The sequence below is a fragment of the Amblyomma maculatum genome, chromosome 6 (assembly GCF_055883805.1).
Source record: "Amblyomma maculatum isolate TAMU_Amacu chromosome 6, ASM5588380v1, whole genome shotgun sequence".
In the NCBI taxonomy this organism is placed as follows: Eukaryota; Metazoa; Arthropoda; class Arachnida; order Ixodida; family Ixodidae; genus Amblyomma; species Amblyomma maculatum.
The window spans coordinates 109,858,688-109,880,334 of NC_139349.1; the positions used below are offsets into that span (position 1 = coordinate 109,858,688).

General features: G+C 44.1%; 2 protein-coding genes across 8 annotated transcripts in view; one reads left to right on the forward strand and one right to left on the reverse strand.

Moving 5' to 3' along the window:
• The first annotated feature begins 601 nt into the window (after positions 1–601).
• LOC146186569 (zinc finger protein 862-like) lies at positions 602–2,997 on the forward strand. The gene has a single exon (XM_084607276.1). The coding sequence runs from the start codon at positions 788–790 to the stop codon at positions 2,804–2,806; it is 2,019 nt and encodes a 672-aa protein (XP_084463402.1). The 5' UTR covers positions 602–787; the 3' UTR covers positions 2,807–2,997.
• A 4,324-nt stretch (positions 2,998–7,321) lies between these two features.
• Positions 7,322–21,647, reverse strand: part of LOC146186570 (uncharacterized) — a 181,568-nt gene continuing 167,242 nt past the window's right edge. For 4 of the 7 annotated variants that reach the window (XM_084607282.1, XM_084607277.1, XM_084607278.1 and 1 more), the window contains 4 exons: positions 17,610–17,660; positions 15,444–15,527; positions 10,765–10,992; positions 7,322–7,502 (listed from right to left, as the gene is read on the reverse strand). In XM_084607282.1, coding sequence (XP_084463408.1) covers positions 7,413–7,502; positions 10,765–10,992; positions 15,444–15,527; positions 17,610–17,660 — 453 coding nt within the window. In that variant the 3' untranslated portion in view covers positions 7,322–7,412. The remainder of the gene's footprint in view (positions 7,503–10,764; positions 10,993–15,443; positions 15,528–17,609; positions 17,661–21,647) is intronic. The other 3 variants (XM_084607279.1, XM_084607280.1, XM_084607281.1) reach the window with 3 other exon arrangements.

Sequence of the window (21,647 nt, forward strand, 5' to 3'; positions counted from 1 at the left end):
CATTTTAATAATAAATAGAACAATATTGGATTGCGTAACTTTTTATTAAAACCCAGCTTTTAATTTTGTATTATTCGAACAAAGACTTAAACATGCTTCTTTTTCTGTTTTGAGTAACGCCCTCTAGGCTATCTACGCGTTGGCCGCCGAATACCCTGAAAGAAAACATCGCAAGGGCAAAGCGCTGGCGTCAAGCTTTGTGTGTTTGTGTGCGATTAGTTAGACTGTTAACTAAACTATTCGGAAGGTCTCAAGTAGTCATTGTTTACCGCATTGCGGTGGCTACAAACGTTCGAACAGTTTCGAAATGCAATCACATGAGCATTGTTATCGCTCTGGAAATAATGGATAAGTGGTGACCCTTTCAGAATGAGCAGCATTTGTAGGCGAGTAGAAGTCTCTATTCTTCTGCACGTGTTGTTTGATGAGGCTGGGCGCGACGCGTGCATTTTGAAGCGTCGTAAACTTTCGGTTGCGCTCCCGCATGTTACGTGCAATTGAAATAGCATTTTATATCGAACCAAGAGCCTCAATATCGAAAATAAACGTCGAGTGCCTTTGTATGTGGTAAACGCTTCTCTGAAGAAAGGGAAGCTTATCTCAACAGCGGCTTTCCTTTTTTATTTGCAGGGAGTGGAGGCAGGACAAGAAGGTTGCGAAAAAAGAAGCGCCGAAGGCAGCGGGCCGTTCGAAAAAGGATGGAAACTCCAAAGATTGCAAAAGAAAGTTCCGAAACGTGTGGAAAGAAACTTATACGTGGTTGCAGTATGAGGAAGTCAAAAACACCATGCACTGCGTGCTGTGCAGGGAAGCCTACTTTGGTCAAGAAAAATGCGTGCCGTTTGTCGAAGGCACGAACAATTTCAAAGTTTCGGTCATTCAAAAGCACGAGAGGACATCAGCTCACCGGAACCTTCTCAACAAAACCGAAGCGGAGAGAAAGAAATTGGCAAATTCGTTCAGGGCGAAAAAGAAGCCGCCGGAAGACTCGCGCTCCAGATTCGAATTGCTTTTCAAGACCGTTTACGAGATACAGAAAAACAAGCTTTCGTTTTCTCAGTTCCCTGTTCTGGTCAATCAACAAATTCAGAATGGAGTGCCGCTGGAAGGTCGGTACACGAATCACCATCATGTTGTGCCAGATTTCTCAAAGTACATTGCCACATCGATGATCAATGACACCGTAGCCGATATTTATCAAGCGAGACATTTTGGAATTGTTTTGGACGACGTTTCTAATGTCGTGGGATCCCGCAAGGACGCAGTGTATGTCACGTATCTCAAAGATTGTACTAAACGCACAAGATTTTTGGGGCTTGTTGAAAACGAAGATGGAGTCGGGATCGCCCTTGCAATGGTGGAAATGCTTGCAAAGTTTGGATTCCCATCTCCATTTGAGAAGCTGTTGTGCCTGACTACGGATGGCCAGCCAGTGCACCAAATAGAGGGTGGCCTGCAAATGGCCTTGGGAAAAGAGGCACCTGTTCTTTACACCATGGACTGTTTGGTACACAAGGTTGAAAGCTCCGTGAAGCCGGTCCTTTACAGGCATCCGCAAGTCAGATGCTGTGCAGACAAGCTGTACAAGTTGTTCTGCTTTTTTAGAGACCTGCGGAAAAAGACTGGAAGCATAATGGATATATGGGGACCTTCAAGCCCAGTCGACCAATATTCACGTTCTTCGGAACCACAGTTACTAGTCCTTGACCTAAAGTTCCTAACTACCATTCTTGAAAAATGGGGCAGCGTTGTAGCATTCCTCAAGGATAACTATCATAACCTGGACCGAAAACTTAGGCCTGATGCAGCAGAAATGCTTACGAGTCTGAAAAGCTCAGTGTTCATTGCCTATGTACACCTGCTGCGAGAGATATTTGAAGAGTTGCATGTATTTCAGGAAAGAATGACAGGCTGTTCATCTCCAGCCTGCTACACTGTCCTCAATGAGCTAAGCATTACTGCCACAGCCATTGCCGACCACATTGTACTAGGCCCCCGACTAATACCAGTGCTTCAGGAACTGCAGGAAAGGAACGGATTCTTCCAAGGCATGGCGATCACGCAAGATTTTGACATTGAGTCTTTCCATGTTATTGCTGGTGAGGTGTGCCACTGTGTCTCTCAGCAGGTGGTCCAGATGGCAAATCAGTGTTCAGAGTCTCTGTGCAAGTTCTCTGTGCTGGACCCAAACAACTGGCCAGCCGATTCAGATGTGCACTTTGGTGCGTACGGAATTGAAACAATCAGGGAACTAAGTGGCGAGATGCAATCGCTGCTGCCAGAGAAGCACATTTCGGACATTATCCTTGAGTGGTGTTCCTACAAGTGGTTTGTAAGCAACAGCCTCGCAAAGTGCTTGAGGAAAGATTTCATTAGTCTTGCTGCCACAGTCGTTTCCAGGTTCAGTGCAGTCTACCCCACCATTTGCACATTCCTCACTGCCGCCGCACTTCTCTCTCCATCGTGCCAAGTGACACGCAAGGGGTTTGAAGAACTTTGCATCATTAAGGAATCTCGGAAGAATGTTCTCACAGACGACACACTGTGGCAGACTATGGTCATCAATGTGAATGGTGCACCACTTGAACTGTGGGATCCAGAACCTGTGGTTGACCTGTGGTTAAAAACGAGTCTTCGTAGGCCAAATAATAGAACATCAAACAAGCATGCTTTAGACACCTGTAATAAGCAGGAGACCCAAGTTGAAAACTCTCCTAGTTGCATGTTCACAGGTTGTCAGTTTCTTGTCATAACAGGAGACTTGTGTGAAGAGCCAGTAGTCTGCAGCAGTGATGGGTCAGGCTAATTGAAACATTCAATACGTAGCGAGCCGTAATTGACGTCTTTTTGCATGGCCTTAAGAACAGTACCAGGTAGACCAGTGAATGTGCTTCATAGTAGATATCTGTACATATGAGTGTTTGCATGCATTAAATGTTTTTACCTTAAGCTATACAATTGTGGTGATACAGTGAAATAAAAATATTGCAAGTGCAATGCGCAAATGTCACCTTAGGTGGGGCATCACCATCATCAGTCCAACTGAGCTTATTGCGGGACGCAGTACTGTCTCATTGACTCAGTCCTGTGCCAGCTCAGACCACCTTAACCTTGAAATTTTCCCGTTTTCATCTGCCCACCAGATGCAGAATCTACTTCATTGCACTAAGGGAAAACTGGATATCGCCCCCTTCCCTTTAAATATCCTGGTCATACCAATTTCACCTTGATTTTAAATAGGATACAGTGAACTTGTTTTCACTCCGCCAGGTTGGCGCAGTGATTACGGCGCTCGACTCCTGTTCCCAAGGATGCGGGATCGAATCCCGGCCTCGGCGGCAGCTTTTCGATGGAGGCGAAAAGCAAGGTGCCCGTGTGCTGTGCGATGTCGGTGCACGTTAAAGAACCCTAGGTGGTCCTCCACTACGGCATCTCTCATAGCCTGAGTCGCTTTGGGACGTTAAACCCCAGAAACCAAACCAGTGAACTCGTTTGTTCACTGACCCACTCTGCTCTTTTTTGGTCTGTAGTCTGTTTGCACTCATAATTTTCCTTTCTAAAGTTCGCTCTACTGTGAATTTGTTCAAGCCTTTTTATTTGCCTTCCAATTTCTGCCCTATATAGGCAGGATGCTAGTTATATTCACTTTCCTCTTAAGGGACACTAGTAAGCTGCTGTTGAGAGAGTACCTGCTTTAGTTTGCCGTTTTGCTCCAAATTTGCAGACGCTGCCTGTCCCAAGTAGAACAGCCTTAACACTTGCGATATAACTTTTAGACCCATCAATCTGCTTTGCCCACTTACATTCTTGATTGCAGTCTGCAACTTGTAATGCTAGTTGCTTAGAGAGGAAATTTTGTCAGCAATACACTACTGCCAAGGTCAACTTTTTCCTTAAATGTTCCCAATTTATTTTCCTGTAAACATATAGTAAACAGTAGTGGAGAGAGAATGTAAATTTCATCACTTCCCTGTAAAGGTCTACAGTTGCTATGCAGCACCAGCAGACGTTTACCAGTACCTATGAAGCATGTATCAGTCATGTTAATTATAAAAAATCCATCCAAAACGTTTCTGGTCACTCCTGTTTCAACAGTGTTTTACACAGCAGTGTGTAGATAAAGCAGAAATAACATGTACGTTTCAGTCAGTCCTGCACAGAACACTGAATGTAGCTGATCAGCAACTCCAGGGAGCTGGCAAACACATTCAAGCACAACCTGTTAACTGCAGCTATTGATTTCAAGCATGCAATGTGCACAAACTAGATGTAGTTTTCCTGTCTCAGCCAAACAAAACCAAATGACACTGACTAGCAAAGTCATTGCAGATCGATCTAGGCTTTGAAATGACAAGCATTTGGTTCTTACATACACAGCACAAAGTGGACATGGATTATCAATGACTCACCACAAATTTACTGCATCAAGGCAGCATATTTGCATAGTTCCAGGGAAAAAGGCAACACCAATCTGCTTTGCTTCTTTGGCGTCCTATGGGAGTCCATGCACTTACGAACTGCTTCAGTATGGGAAGCCCCCTATCGTTAATGCTTGCAGCCATAAAAGTTCTTTAGTACCGATACATGCATTACTTCCATCTTCTAGTAATGCAAGTGTTCCATGCCCACATACTTGCACTCATAGGCTTTGAGCCACCTTTGAGAAATTATCATTCATCAGTGCTTGCCATGTAGTCCAAGTGTAGTAGAGTACAGATGCCCCACAAAAGCAGGACTGTGAAACCAAGTTTTGCACTTAGTGAATCTGTATGGGTGAATGGCACATATTATAGTGCGTAAAAAATGTGAAGCATGCATGCTAAAAGCGATATTGTAGTAGTTTTCCTACTCTCTTCCTCTGTAAGGCTGCTTCACCCAGACAGAGATAGATCTGAATGCAATTGTAACAAATCAGTGAATTCAGAGCATTCGGACTGTGATTGCCTATGCATTTGACACTAAGCTACAATAAAAAACCTGACTTATTAGAGACCTCCACACCAGTTAGTACCATCCGCACCAAATTTTCGGATCCTTAGCGATGTATGCCACTCTTACTGGTGCAAGACCATAACATGTCAAGCAGTCTAGATGCGTCCATCATGCCAGCCTACATTCAAGACATGCTAAGTATGCTGGCACGTAATAGCCCACTTGCAAACTACTGCAACTTGTGCAGCCTATATGCCACGTCGGAAGCAATTTGCAGTATACTATGGTGACCCGAGTCAGTCAAAATGGGGTGCAACGCATTAAGGTGTTCCACCATGCCCATCATCCTGCAACCGGTGGCCCCATCACTGGGAACAAATGCATCTAGCTGCTGGAAATGGGAGGCATTGTCCGACTGTGTAGACAGTGCTTGCAAATGACAGCACAGCAGTCTTGAACACGTTGTAGAGAATATGTAACCAATTACAATTACTCTGTCTGAAATGCAACAGATTACGTCAATTACAGCCCCAGAAAAGTTATTGAACTACGGATAGTAATCAATTGGTAATGTATTTCTTTTCTTTGAACATTTCTGCTAAACACAAATTTTCTCAAACAACAAACTAGTGTGGCTTGCTTGAAAATTTTTTATGGACTATTTTTCAACAGGGAAATTTGTCATCGCCAATTTTGTCATGTTTCGTTGTGGCCTCTAGACCGAACTATCAGTGCAAGCGCTAAAAAGTAGGCCGGTGCTATACCGCACCAATATCTTCCACATCCGCTCGTAGTGGCACAATGCTTTATTGCATTGTGCCAGGGTACAGGGTACAAGAAGGTACAGGGCAAGGCGTCTGTGACAATGTGATTGCGTAAAATTGTTTGGTTGCACAATGCTGCACATGGCTGCCTGGCTTCTGGCCATCAGCTTTTGATCAAAGAAGTGAACCTAGTAGCTAGTACAAAGTGCGGAACTTCCCCGAGGACTTGTTCTCGCCCTGTACCTTCTTTTTAAACTGATTATCGGTAATCAATTACAGAAAAATAATTGAATTACACTAAATGTTGCTGTTAGAAGAAAATAATCAACTGATTATAAAAATTAAAATGTAAAAGTAATCGATTGCGTACAATTCCACAGTAGGCATCCGCAGTGCTGCGTCCATGCAGACTGCTAATCTAATCAGTGAATGAAATGCACTCTTTTACAAAGAAGACTGCCTTTTCAACAATTGCAATAACTGAAAAATAGTTCAACATTGCTTAATTTGAAAAAAAAAAAAAAAAAAAAATGTTTGCAGCCTTTCTGCAGCCTTGGATGAGAGGTGCAGGTTCCAAGGTGCTGCAATGCAAGATGAAGTACAGTGTGCAAGTTGAAATAGCAGCAATAAGCAGACTGTACGTGCATAAGCGTCCTCGTCAATTAAACATCAAAACCACATATCAGTGCATTTCTATAAAAGGCAGACATTTTACAACAAGGATGTCAGGCACCTGAATCACCAAGGCCTGCGACTGCACTAAAAAAAATTATGATGCTCAAACTTGGTCAATTTGAATAAAATTCAAAGTTCCTATTAACAAACTGTCCACACACTTTTGTAGAAAGCCAGAGACTGAAATGACAACACGCGACAGGTTCCATGGCACTTCCATGTTAATTCAAGACCACGAAATGCACACCTGTGAAGCACTATAACTTTAGTATAATTATGCATGTTCTAGTATAATGTCTAAAGAATTTGCAAAAGCTCCTATAAAGATTGCATTGAAAATGCATCGCTGTTTTTTTTCTTTTCTGTTGCATAGCTTTGTGCAGCAGTTGTTTAGCGCATCACTACAAACATTTTGCAATAATACTACTATAAGCCTATCACCACATACGGAGAGATTGCCGAATTCTCAGTCAAAAAAAGTAAAGTTGGAACAAACGAATGAACATTTCATTGCATTGAAAATGCATCGCTGTTTTTTTTCTTTTCTGTTGCATAGCTTTATGCAGCAGTTGTTTAGCGCATCACTACAAACATTTTGCAATAATACTACTATAAGCCTATCACCACATACGGAGAGATTGCCGAATTCTCAGTCAAAAAAAATAAAGTTGGAACAAACGAATGAACACGGAGGTTTTCATCATTTCAGCTTCTGCCATGCAATAACTGATGATCGGCGAGGCTGGATAGAAACAGAATGGTTCAGCTTACCACTTAATGGGCGCTGTCACAATTTTATTATGGGCCATTTTATTTCTTCTGTACATTCATTAACTCACTCATTCTTCTGGCTTGAACTATTGCTTCAGAACTGCAGTATCACACACAAGTAATGCACATGCTTATTTATAGCATATGGTAGCACTTGGTAAAATGCAAGAAAACACGTGCCATTTGTAACAGCCCATTTATTGCAACTTTTTGCAACAAAAGACTCATGACATGACAATAAAAAAATATAGATTCCTCCACTCCTGGTTTTCATTCGAGATGGGGGAAGTCTGTGTCTGAAAGGGTGAATGCACGGCAGTTGGGGCAACTTTGGTCATTCGCGAACCATTTTTGTAGGCACTGAAAGAAACAATAGAGACAAGTGAGCAAAAAGCACAAAAAAGGTCTGCATTCTATTTAACAGAGGCTCATTAATTCTAAAAAATTCCAAGGATGACCCCAATGTACCCCAACGAATTTGAGCGCAGCCATTTTAAAGAATTTCTGTAATATTTTGAGGCAAATAACTTGAGACAATGCTTGCATGCATGTACAGACCAGCCCAGTTATAGCAAAGTTAGGGGGAATCTGAAATGATTTCGCTGTATACGCTATTTCGTTAAATAGCGAAAATTTCAATCCTCGATGTTTTAGACAAGCTTGACTATTCGGACTTATTTGCGCCATTGCTACAGGCTCCATAGAACTGACGTATATGAGCACCTGAAATAAATGATCCAAAATAAAGAGTGCCCTGCGGCACTTGCGCAGTAACAGTGGTACCTCTTCACAGACGACCCCGCCATCGGGTTGCGTGTCCACGCTATAGGAGGTGCCACCATCGGAACGATGCCAGCGCACCGGTGGCAGAGGCAAAACTCGGGTTGCACTGGGCCTAATACAAACAATTTCCTAACCTACAGAAGCATGGGGCACAATACATTTATATTCGCAGGTTAACTTCGAAACAAGCCACACGCAGCTGAAAGCATTTAGTTGCGAAAAAAAATATCGGACCACGTGACATACACCCCCCTCCCATCCATTTGAATCGTCGGCAGAGAGAGTGTCGGCAGGCGCGGGCGGCCACCGCAAGTACCGCGTGCCGCTAGGAAGTTTTTTTGAAAGTGAGAAATGAAAAAAGCAACTTGATGGGCTAGTATTGTGTAAAGAAGCTGTACGACAGTACCGGCTACTAAGGATTGTGCGAGCTCTACAGTTCCTGCTTACCAGAGATATTTTTTGCACTTCATCGAAAACGTTAGCGAAAACGTTACAACCGATAGCAACAATGTTAGCTATCTTAGGCCGGTGACAGTTGCTAATTGAAGTCGCTACTACGAAACATTCAGGAATGTTTTATTGTGCTTTCGTTGGGTGTTGTTTTTATCGCAGCACTATTAAAGCGACACCTGAGATTCGAGCCGCCGTCTCCAGTCTCGAGGAATAGCCCCTTAGGTCTACCAGCCACCAGGTCGGCGAGGTGGACCTAGCGCAGAGCTCACCAAACCTCCAAAGCATACAAAAAAAAGGTCTACCAGCCACCAGGTCGGCGAGGTGGACCTAGCGCAGAGCTCACCAAACCTCCAAAGCATACAAAAAAAAAATTTTTTTTTGTATGCTTTGGAGGTTTGGTGAGCTCTGCGCTAGGTCCACCTCGCCAACCTGGTGGCTGGTAGACCTAAGGGGCTATTCCTCGAGACGGGAGACGGCGGCTCGAATCTCAGGTGTCACTTTAATAGTGCTGCGATAAAGACAACACCCAACGAAAGCACAATAAAACATTCCTGAATGTTTCGTAGTAGCGACTTCAATTAGCAACTGTCACCAGCCTAAGATAGCTAACATTGTTGCTATCGGTTGCAACGTTTGTATGGTTCTTTAATAAATTTGTTAGCATGATTACAATGAAAATGCAGTCGTGCTGCAGTTTCGTCAGGCTAGGTCTCTTCGTTGTGAATGCACATAAGTTTAGCCACTGCCGTCACGATACTCATGCGCAAACGTGTCATTTTTGTATGTGCTATGTCGAGACTGATGTTTTATTTGAATAAAGTATGCAATTCACATCAAGTAGATTGCGTTGCTGCCTGGCTAGTGCGCGAATGCTTTTGCGGGTGCACTGTGAGCCAAGGCGCACTCTGCTACAGTTTTACTAACGCGCCTGAGGTGCTACAAGAAAAGAACCGATACGCATGAGATGTGGGGGGTCAACAAAATGTTTGGAAGCACTGGGTGAGAACAGCAGGCGACAAAATATATCAAAAAACGAGCAGCAGCGATACAAGTATGGTAGGCGCTCCCAACGTGCTTGCTGCAATAACAATTTGGACTGACGTCAATGCGTTTCAATTGCCAGTAAAACCTGAGGTTTTTACCGGTCATACACATTGCTAAGAGCTTTTTCACTGCTAATATAATGGCAAAATATAGCAATTAAATGCATTATATAGCTTGTTCTATTCTCTTGTGGATACGAATGCATCTTAGAAATCCGAGTGTTTACCGCTGAAAAAACAGGAGCCACTAGTGTTGCCAGCGATTCTTCCGCCCCATTGCTTCTGTGGTAGTGTCACCTCACTGGCCCCGCTGCATTTTGAGGAGGCTTTACCGAGGATGCTTCACCGTATGGACTGTGAGGACTATGCGGTAAAGCATCCTCAAAATGCGATGATTCAACAAATTCACCTTTGCAGATTCACTTCTGCCCCTGCACTTCGTCTAAACTCGCACGTTTGCTCACCAAGTGTCGACGGCAGTACAGCCATAAGACGCCAATTGCCGCCAGTCTGTGTAAATACTGTGCGGAGAGTCGGTCAAGCATCACAATCCCAGAAGGATCCCATCCTCCACTATATGCCAATCGGAAGCTAATCTAAAATAATTTTTTAATTTTTACTTTTTGAACATTTTCGCGGTCCCTAGTGAGCCAAAAAAAATCGGCTATGACTATTGGCAAATTGATATATTGCCGCTGGAAGAAGTGGTCCAGTGTTTCACGAGCGCCGACATCAAGATAGCGGCCTCCATGTCCTCCAGATGCGAAGCCAAGTTTTGCTCTGAACTCCCGAGGAACATATGTAAAGCCTCAGCCACTGCGGCGGTGACCAGCTCGCGAGACTAGACATAGCTGAGAAATCAAGGAACAACAGGGGCAGCCAGCCAAGCTATGCAGTGCAGCAACCTTTTGCTTTGCGGCAGTGCAGATGACGCAGTGTGTGCGGCCATCAGCAGAGTTCTGCTCTTATTTTTGCGCAGAAATTTCCCTGAAAGGCATAAAAGTATTCCAAATTGATTATTTTTCATTTGCTACAAAATCTCTTCCCTATATCCCCCTCGACCCTTTTATTTACTTCATTATAACTATAATAAAATTGTATTGAAAATGCAAAAATGGAAGTGAGAAATCGAAATCCCTTCGTTATAGCTGCTATTTAGCTATAAGTGGCTTTGCTATAACAGGGCTAGGCTGTATGTGCAGTTACAAAGCACTGTTTCTCTTACGAGCCAAAGCACTCATGGCTCTTCTTTCTATTCTTCAGAGATTCTCTTTTGCCCTGTTACACTGACAACAATAGCGACAAAGCATAGCATTTCACACTTCTATTATAAGCGCACGCACCTTTTCATGAAAACAGTGACCACACTTTGTGGTCATTTCCTTCTGGTGACCGTCGAGGTCCTCCAGGCAGATGCTGCATTGTGTGGAGCAGCCATTCCAAGGGGGGCGCTCCTCGCTGCTGGCCCATGCTTTCTGCTGCGACCCCTGTGGACCAGGGCCCGGTGCCGGCGGATCCGGACCAGGGCCTTGGCAGGCCCGCATGGTTCTAAGGACTGGTCGGGTCTTTGGCTGCAAAGCAAGAACATGCTCAGCGGCCGAAACACAACTAATCTCTCCCCAGAGTCATTGCAAGTTAGGGCAAATGATTAAGATAACAAGGTGGTTAAAGCATCAATATGATCCAAGGCTAGCTCTGAAGACTGTCAGTGGGTGAGGTGCATTTCAGAAGGTTACAAAAGGTATTATGAGAATATTGTCTGCTATACTCCGCATTGCAAGCCTTTTGCAGCAGTACAAAGAGTGAGGGCGACTTGGGTCAATCAGGATGGTGGGCGCGCTACACAACTACATTCCTATGCATCTGCCGACTCTGTAAACTGATGGGGGTGTGTAGAAACACAATCATGCAGTGTGCCATTCCGATTGGCCCAGGCAGCCCTTGTAGAGCTACAAACTTCCAGTTCGAATTTTCTTCCGCTGCCTGCCTGCTGCATTGTACTCTTACGCACTGGCCTCACCAATTCATTTGTGCTGCGACATTACAGATTACAGCAGATAATTGCAAGGCCAGTGCCTACCGAATGTGCCAACTTGTGCACAGAAACAGACCATCCTGAAAGGCAAGCACAAGCTGTCGCGGTTAACATGCCGGCATAGTCAGACTTGCACATGAGCCGCAGCCGGTTTAATGTGCATTTGAATGGGTTTGCCACACCACACGAGTTTTTTGCCACGCTGCAAAGTCATAAAACCTGCACGAGCAGACGACAGATGTTTCCTCGCAGCTTGTGAAGGCTGCCAGTAGGCTAAAGCGTACAATTCATACACGTCAGTACCAGGACCTTGTATATATCAAACATATTGCAAGCCACGGTGACAGAATGAAGCGGAGTAGAGTCAGTGTCGTGCTAGTCTTGCAATGATGCAGCACAACTGGCAGTGCAAACAAATGAGCAGAATATGTGATAACACAGCGACCCCAATGAAATAAGCGAGCAAGGAAGGAAGTAGGAACCAGGAGTAGCAGCAACAGACTGTTCTCCCATGATCCTTTGCGTTCACTTCAAGAACGTACCTCGCCCATTGGATACATTTCCTACCTAGGGCCAGGACCGTAATTTCGAGTCATCCTCCCGTGGATTGACCTCTGGCAGCGTGATTTTCAGAGAAGAAGCAGAACCAGTTATGTTGGTTAACAAAAAGTCCAGGCACATCATCTGTACTAGTCATGTACTAGGCATGCAAACTGAATGACAAGTTTTTGAAAGACAAGTCTAAATAAAAAAAGAGTGCAACTTCCTGGCACTGTTTAAGGCATAACTCCTATTTGGCTTGGATTCCTTCCAGGTGTTCACCAGAGACAGTTATCCTTGTAATGTACCTCAGCTGCACAGTTTCCATAGTGGTCTAGGAGGCCATGGATCATGCAGTAGATTATCTCCCGTGACAAAAATCTAAGGAATCAATACTATAAATAGAACAAAGCCTGGAGAGCCAATATGAAATGGAATGTCCCAGTCCACTTGCCATAGCACGTTTAGGAAGAAGCATACAAATTTTGACAAATCCATACAAATCACAAAAGGCAGCCATGTAAACTATGCCAAGATAAGCAATGCTACAAGTAAAGTAGACATATCTTGTTACCCAGACATCTTGCTTTCATTCCAGCCCATGATTAAACAGGAGTGCACTAACTTTAGGCAGAAGACTAAGCATGATCGAACTATATGCAACAACATAAAGCACTTTCAACTACCTTCTATTTTTTGCCGAGGAAAATTTTTAAAAGAATAATGGAAAGCAAAAAAACAACAACAAAAATGTGATACATTTTAAAACTCATACGCTTGTCATTTTTTTCATTTCTATTTGGGCAGTTAATCTCTTCTCTCTCATTTTGGGCACAGACTGTGGGTGTGTTTGTGTGTCAACATCGGAATTCTTTTCACTGCACATATAAAAATAAAAATGACACATTTGCCTCGCAGGAACTTTGGCTTGTTTAGTGCTTTTTTCACTTTCTTTTCACACTCCTTGATAAGGGACGTACAAAAGAAAAAAAAACGAGTCTGTGGTATGTTATTGCGTCATTCATGCACTTTTCTTTCTGCCACGTTGAATCCTGTTTGAAAGCCAGCACACCCCTATTTATGCAGCAATAACCAGCTAGCCTCCTTTAAAGCATTACTTCATGACCAAACCAGCTACCAATGGTACCTTTCATTAAATTTCAACTGCCAAAAATTTACAGCAGCGCCTGCACAGAGCGGGAGGCTGACAGAGTTGACGTGTAGCGCGTCGTCCGGTGGCACTCCATGTATCACCTTCCAACAGTTCGTTCAACAATTAAGGTGCAAATGACTATTTCATGCAGGACTTTTTTAGTAGGCCACATGGACAAAGGAAAAAAACTGAGGAGAGGCCCCATGTATCCCAGATGCATTGCGAAAAACGTGCCGGAAGCCACATGCTTTTTTTTTTAGCCTAGATATGGGGAAATAGCAACAGTGTCAGCATTGCTATGGGGCAGCATGGCTGTCGGCGTAGACGTTGGATGGCGCAGAGAAGCGCTCAGACGAGAAAGGGCACACAGAGGAGTGCGAGGGGAAAAGCTACCCCATGTGTAGGTGGCGCCACAGCATTTTCCAGTGGTGGGCAGGCATTGCGAAAAGTGACGTCACGGTCTCTCCAGTGTTTTTTCCTTCCTCCATGGTAGGCGAGAAGAAGAGAGAGAGGAAACAGGAAGGCATCTTGTTTCCTCAGCATATTTACCCAACTTCCATAAATGTTTCCATCACCTGAGCTAGATGGTGTACCATCAATCCTTGTGGGGATAAGAGTCACAACAGAGCACTGGAAGTCAATGCAGTTGACCAAGGCTGAGATGGTCATTCATCCACAGGAAAAACTTATGCCCTTTTCTACCAATTCCTTAGCAAGCAAGTTCCTACATACAAGTAAAACAGCCAATAGTGACACTTGGGCTTCAGTGATATGGCAGAGAACACACAAACCACAAAAGAGCCAAGCAGCATGGCCCATTATGGCACCGCAACAGCCAGAAACGTGCTACTACAATTATGTTAGAAACGTGTTAGTACAGTCAAATCCCGTTACAACGAACATCACATTAGAAAATTTTTCAAATTAACGAACATTTAACATATTTCCTATATATTCAATCTGAAAATATTTCAGAACTACGAATTTCAATATAGTGCATAGTTCAGAATAACATACAACAATTACGTTTTCCTCGATAATCAAGTAACATCAGTATTATGAATTCGGCTAAAATTGACAGCACAACTCTCGAATGAAACAAACCTCCATATCTGCTAGTATGCCCCGTAGGCGGTGCTATCACCACTATTTTAGTGCCAACTCCTAGCGCCAGCCCGAAGCTGTGGCTTAATATGCAGTAGCCTCGCAGGTCTAGCCACCTGCCATTTTCTCTGTGCTGTGTGTCATTCACGCCAGGCATTTTTTTTGTTGCAGTCATTTTGCTGTGAAGTTTGTGCGAGACCAGACAACAATGAATGCATTCAGTGATGGCGCCAAGACAAACGAAAGCAATTTTCGCTGCTGGAAAAAGTGGGTATATTAAGGAAATTAACACAGGAGAAAGGCACATTGACATCTGCAGACAGCGTGGCTTTGACCCATCGACCGTCGTGACCATTTTAAAATATCAAGACAAGATTGTCAGACTTCACTGAGAGCCGCAACTTGCTCTTACCAGGAAACTGCTGCAATTGGGTAACTCAAAATGTGGACGAAGCTGTTCTCACCATGGTTTAAAGACTCAAAACTACAAAAGATTCCCGTGTCTGGCCCAATGCTGCAGGAAAAAGCACAAATTTGCTAGAACCTGAAGTGACTGGGTTCGAAGCAAGTGTGAGCTGGCTTTTTCGTTTCAGTCAAATAACTTTGCAGGTAGTTTCGGGCAAGGAAAAGGTTGCTGACAGAACAGGCGCGAATTTCTAATGAGATGCATGTTTTCAAGAGGTAATCGTACTTAGAAGACAATGTTTTCAACGTGGACAAACCCACAGACCGGACGATGTACTTCAAAGGACAGAGGTGCAAAGGAGGGAAGAAGTCAAATCTTTGCGAGGTGGCCGCCCTGCTCAGCTGTAATGCAACAGGCTCGTAGAAAAACAGCTTGTCATCGGCAAGTATGCGAAGCCTCACTGTATGAAGGACGTGAAGTTGGCACCGTATGACTACGGTGCAAACAAGTGTGCCTGGATAACCACAGAACTGTCCTCTGAGTGGATCCTCAAACTCGATGACCAAATGAAGCGGGATGACCAAAAAATTCCTTCGATTGTTGGTAACTGCTCCGCGCACATTGTGAATGTTCGATTGACGCACGTTCCCCTCGACTTTCTGCCACCAAAAAGAAACGCATATCTGCTGAAGCCACTAGATCAGGGCATTATAAATAGTGTGAAGGCAGAAATCTGCAAGATACTGAACCCAGATGTTTTAATGCATATGAACAAAGTGCGTACTTTCATCACATGGTGCAGTGACGTACTCGCTGAGGCGCTGCGCAAAGTAGAAGGTACGGAGGCATCCCTAATCGGTTGTATGTGCTGCACGCGCCAGAAGAAAATGTTCCTTAAAGTGGGTGAAACATTTTCAATTCAGTTTGCTTAGCTGCACACATGTCTACTGCTAGGGGACGTCATTTTCATCCTTAGGTTTTTAATTACAGTATTTCAAAATAAACGATTTTTGGCGGTCCCGCTAGATCCATTATATAGAGATTTAGCTATAGGCAAATGAAGTCACCTTAGCTATTATGGTAAAGTGCGTCCATAACACTGGAAAACTTAAGCAATACAACAAACAGGCACATGCAGTCCTTGCCCCGAATTCCAAATATATAAAGCAAAAACATGTTTGTTTAACCGGCTTCACAGGATAAGCAGCCAGCCCACAGTGCTAAGAAATCTAAAAACTATAATCACTTAGATCAGTTTTCATCTCTATAACCAGTGCATATGACACTAAGAATGTGCACTTTTTGTTATATATTTAGTTGTCAACACAATTACTGATTTGTATGCTTCTCTTGTGGCTAGCATTCATTTAATACACCCCAATGAGCAAACACAGCCGTCTAGACTTAGATGTTTTCTGAAGGAAAAAAAAAAAAAAAAAATGAGGGAATGGCTAACTCTAGAGTTCTCCTTTGGTGGTCCTTTAATCTGGCCAAATAAAGTGTGCAGATCACCTTAGAATATGCCCTAGATTAATGCAGTCATTCAAATGCTTCTATTACAAAGGCAAGTAATACATTCAACATATTTAAAAGCTCCATGAGCATTTAAACATTTGTCTCACTAACGAGTCACGTGATTCATACAACTCCTTGAGTTGCTGCTCCAAAAACTCTGTTGATCTGTCATGCCCTCGTCCATGACACAAATCTGGTTTCCTCGAGCATTTTTTTTTTTTTTTTTTTTTTTTCAATTGGTCGAAAATGTGGTTTGGAAGTCCTGACGGTGATGAATTAGGGCGTTCACACGCTCTGCCAGTTCATCGATGCTTAACTTCTGTTCTTGTCTAATAAGCTCATCAGCCTTTGCAATTGTGTTAGGGGTGATTGAACGAGGGCTTTCGTAAACGATAAGATGGCCATGTGCTATGCGCACGCCTTGCAGACAATGGACCAAAACGGTATTGCGCGGGGTAGGTTGGCTCATTTTCATTTGACTCGACCTCATACAGACATCTCCATGCACAAACATTTCTGCGATAGTTTTCGAGCTGAACTGCTCAAAACTGCAACAGTCAGGTGCACAGAGGCAGAATGGCTAAGCCTTTCCTGAGAAACTCTCCCTCTATTTGTTTTAAAAAAGGTTAGCAGGCAGAAGGCATGCATACACGCTGGGGTTGGTCACATGATCACACCCCTGTGATGCGTGAATTATTACCTCCTACTGCCAGACTATGGCAAACACGCTTTGCCTGTGAACCTTCACGCTAAAAGCTAGCACTGTAAAATACCCACAAGTTTCACACATGTTCAGCAACACTTAGAGAAAGAACCAACTAGCTATAATGTGAACTTGAAGACAAAGGTAGCAGAGACAAAGTACCACCATCTTCTTAACAAGCCACGGTGAATTGCAGCTCCCAAATTGGCCACTGGTGTTGACTGCGCAAGCACAGTAGAAAATCGCAGATGCAAAACAACACTGTTTCTGGTACGCATTACTGGCCACCTGTTCTGCTTAGTGGTTGCAGGTCTGAGAATAAAGCCATAGAAGCATCTCCCCAAACAAGCTGAACCTGGTACAGTCGACTTATCCCTTCGGCCAACTGGCAACCCCCTTGTAGAAGCATTAGTACTACGCTACAATAGACACACCAGCATTTTTCCTTGTGTTTTCATTGCTCACCACCAGAGCTGCATTCCATTCTAGGGCAAGGACACATTGCAAAAAGAAGAGAAGCAGAAATAAACCTTTCCTAGGCATGTGAGCAAATGGGCAGAGCAGCGACGATTATAAAAAAATTAATGCATGCAAAACAGAGGAAGAGGAGACATGCAATTCGCCTTACTCCTCTTCCTGTATTTCTTCCATCATCGAAATGCGCCCATGCTGTTAGGAAGGTTAGCCTGAGCGTTAATTTTTAACAACCAGCACAGCACACGAAATACTTGCTTGTGCAACTAGCGGTTGCATTTTGGCTGGCACATAGTGAGTCTCCACTGCCTGCAAATCGAACGCAAAATAAATGTGGTCAGCAAAACAGCACACCCTCGAACTTTACACAGTGCAGTACAGAAGCAGCACTACTTCAGCAAGCTAAATGGTGTGCTACCGTAACTGGGGCATCAAAGAAAGTTAAGCAGCGTGCCAGTTGCGCCGCAGCAGCAAGCATCAAGGGCGGTGGCAGCACCAAAGAAATGCGCGCTCGCAGAATTTGGGCAGGTAGGCAGGAGCCACAACCAGAGTCCACATTCAACTGCTGTGCACGTAGCTTTGGGCAAAAGCAACAGCAGACACAAGCATGACATTTGCCCCAGAGCCGAGAGGGACAAGCACAATTAACCGCAGCATATGTGACAGCCACACTGGGAGGAAAAACTGTTCAAGTAAACTCTCATTGACAATGATAACAGGAGGACAGAATGAGCGCCGGAATAAGGCCTTATATGCCTTGCCACCAACGAAACTCGATGTCGCCGGCTGTGTACGCGAAAAGCGTTCCTGACACATCAGGGTGATGTCTTCGGGACAGTCGAGTGGTAGCAGTGGCCTATGCAATCACAGAACGCAAAATAGTGTTTACACCTAGAACTTTATTTACCCCTCAACACAAACCCCGATTATTTTCTTTTCCCATCTTCCTTTTCTATTACTCTTACAACTGCCTTCTTAAGCCAAGCAAGGCCACAGAATTGCCAAATGAACTAAATGAGGAATGATTAATGTATTAATTGCACCTTTCGCTACCAGTGAAGATGTCTGTAACGTTTCCAGTGGCTTTCCCTTTATGCTTAAACAGCTTCACTGGAGGAGAACAGCAGTAGCAGAAAAAAAAACTAAGATGCAGATGCAACGTTAATTCATGTCACAAGTAAGTGGCGACAGTGAGCACTAACTCTGCTTTCTTGCCGTCCCCTTTGTGTGAGCCGTGCTGTATGCCAAGAGCAATCATACCAAGTCACTCGAATTTTTGTCACAGAAGAGGTATCACTTATGAATAAATGAATGGACATTGCTCTAGTGAGCGAAGTTCTGTTATAACTCTTTTTTCCCAAAAAATTTCAAGCAGCCTGTACAGTAGCTATCATTTAGATTAGTATGGCTGCAGTCAAATTTACAATAGTGTAAAGCCAGCCCATTTATAATTGCTCCATTTTTAATGAACACTGGCTTAGTATAAATGAAGGTCCATTATGGTCATGATGTGGTGCGGATTAGGGCTACAGCACTGACTCTCAGAACAAACATCATGTGATACTCCTCAAAGGCCAGCATTGGGTTCCTGCTCTTCAGTGAAAGGTAGTTGCTGGGAACAGCTCAGCAAAAACAGTGCCCCAACAAAAAAGTTAGAGGGGTTCATCACTGCTGAACCAGATGTAGAGCGAAAGCTTTCAGTGTGGGCAACTTGCTCTTGTCTCTACCAGTGTGGCAACTACCAAGTTATCACCAGCGGTTTCTTCTTCTCCTCCTCCTCCTCTTCATTCTTCTTGGCTTAAGGTCATTCGTAGAGTCAGCGCCAAGCGGAGGTGTGACCACGCTGAAGAGGCGGAAGTGGCTGGCATGGTGTTGCTTTCGCAACAAAACTATCGATGACAGAATGGCCAAATTTGCAGGCTCAAATTTAGCGGCTAGACAACATATTCACTCCAAGTAAAAGACATTTTTTACGTGCGCTAGGCCTAAATGCACACTTCGAGGCGCGACAGTCGGCTTGCTAGCTGAGACGAGTGCGCTGCTTGCATTGCTCACCAGCAGAGGCAGAAACTTTTCAAGCTGATGAGCACTTGAGCACATTGTGTAAAAAGCACATCACCAAACTGTGCTTCACATAATAAATCAAAATCCGTAATGTCAAGTCCCCTACACACACGGCCAGCACTGAGATATGATAAAAGAGTGGAGTACGATGGTCATATATTTTCTTAGTTGTCTCGACGTTTTCACGATTTGAAACATATTTCATGTTGTGGAACTCCTCTGAACACTCCTAAGCACTGCTATAGTGGTGAGGCAGAGGGCTGCTCATTATGCGTTGCCTGCACGTTGACTGCACATGCATAACTCCTGCACCAACAGTGAAATCCTCCTAATAATGTCGTGCCCCTGACGAGGGTCGAGCGTTGTTGAAATGAGCACCCATCATGAATGCTGCTACCCATTCGAAACGGCCAAAAATGAGTCCACAAAATGAATTTACTCAATAAGTAACTGCACACAGGCACGCCTCGGCAGACTGCGCCAGTGAAGCCTAAATTAACAAAATTTAAGGGGGGACATGGCTTTTAAACTTATTTTAACTTTTGACCCAATATAATGAAATTTGACATTTTGATTTAGTTTTCTGCCCTAATTTCAGGTATTTAATTCTTTTTAAAAATAGGGCCAAGTAGTTCCAGATCTAAAATTAATTGCTTATAATCTGCACCCACACAACCAGCAATATCCATAGGATCTTCACAAAAGGTCTCAATATCAAACGTCATTTTTGTACACCATGAGATGTCCATGCGTCCATTATTAAAAGATCATCTTTTAGTGGATATCCTCATGATATTACCTTTGCGTGGTCGTGAAGATATCACACAGTGTACACAACTTCGATGTTATAATGTGACTTGCAGATTTTTACTTTAAATTTTGATTCGGACTAATGAAACATCTGTTTTGCTGACACATCTAGATTGTGTTTCTAGCGGTTCGCCGCAATTTCAGGCAGCGCGCACTAGCCAAACGTGAATGTTACCGCGCCAGCCTACTAAACTTTTTTTTTTCTTTAGCTACCGAATTCCGCTGGTAAATACCATGTAGATTTGACTAACATATTCAAATTGTCAACTACATGAATATATGCTATTGCAAAAATGTCACAAGGTGCGAAATTTAAATTGCCGTAAGAAATTAAATAATCGAAATATCCAGTTATTTAATTACATTTTAATGCAGTTTATTTTTCGCGCCATGGTGTTGGATCGTGTTTGCGTAGCGTACTGTGCATGAGCATGTGCCCGTGAGTCGAGCTTCCTGGAAATTTGACCGATTTGATGTAGTTCATTGTCTCCGGGCGCTACTGGAGAAAAACGTGGGGGTAGCTCATTGTGCGGACCGGATATAGGTAAGTGGAAAGGCAGGCAGAGTCTTAAAGTAAAGCCCCTCAATTTCATCTTCAAGACCCTGTTGTCCCTTCCCTGCCTCCTCTGCACAGCCCCCCCCCCCCCACCCTCCCCCCCCCCCCCCCGCCGGCGACCGAGAAAACGCGGTCCGCAGATGACTCATGCCGTAGTGCATGATAAACGTGGGCAGCTCGTTGCTCGTGCCGGAGAGGTTGAGGAGGACGTTGGAGAGACTCGCTGCCTGCCTACATTCGCGATCAAGAAATAGTGCATTCTTTGTGGCGAGCGAAAAATATTAAATGCTTTGCCTGCAGGCTTGCTGTATGAAACATTTGTTATGAACATGAATAATGCGTTTATTGGGCGACACACTGTCACTTTCATGAGATCTTTGGCAACTCCACCACAAAATTAGCGCGGAGTAGCACGCCTTTTTTTTTTTCTTTCATGGCGTCCGCGGCGTTCGTCTCGTTCCCTTCCCTGCCTCCACTGCGCAGCCACCACAACACAATAACATAATGCACGTGTTGTCCCTGCGAGTGAGAAGACGCGGTCAATTTAAGTGCAACGCGGACGTTTGTCCACAGATGACTCATGCCGTAGTACATGCCTATTGCAATACACTCAGCGGTCGCGAGTGGCGTCGTCGTATTTTGGGAACGTCTGCTAATCTTGGCGCTTCCGAGTATTGCAGCTCGCGCTTGGTGTAATAGTTATGCACCCTACCAGTACATTCCTGTACAACCGGAAGCGATCCCCGGAAGCCGGAAGTGTCATTGTGCCTGGCATGCATGTGTTGCATGGCTGACACAAGCTCACATCGCCTCAACCGCTCTCCGAGTTGCTGGCAGCCGCATATCGTCGCACGCGCGTCACATGG

Coding starts and splice junctions, on each gene's coding strand:
- LOC146186569 (XM_084607276.1), top strand. CDS start 788: ATGCACTGCGTGCTGTGCAGGGAAGCCTACTTTGGTCAAGAAAAATGC.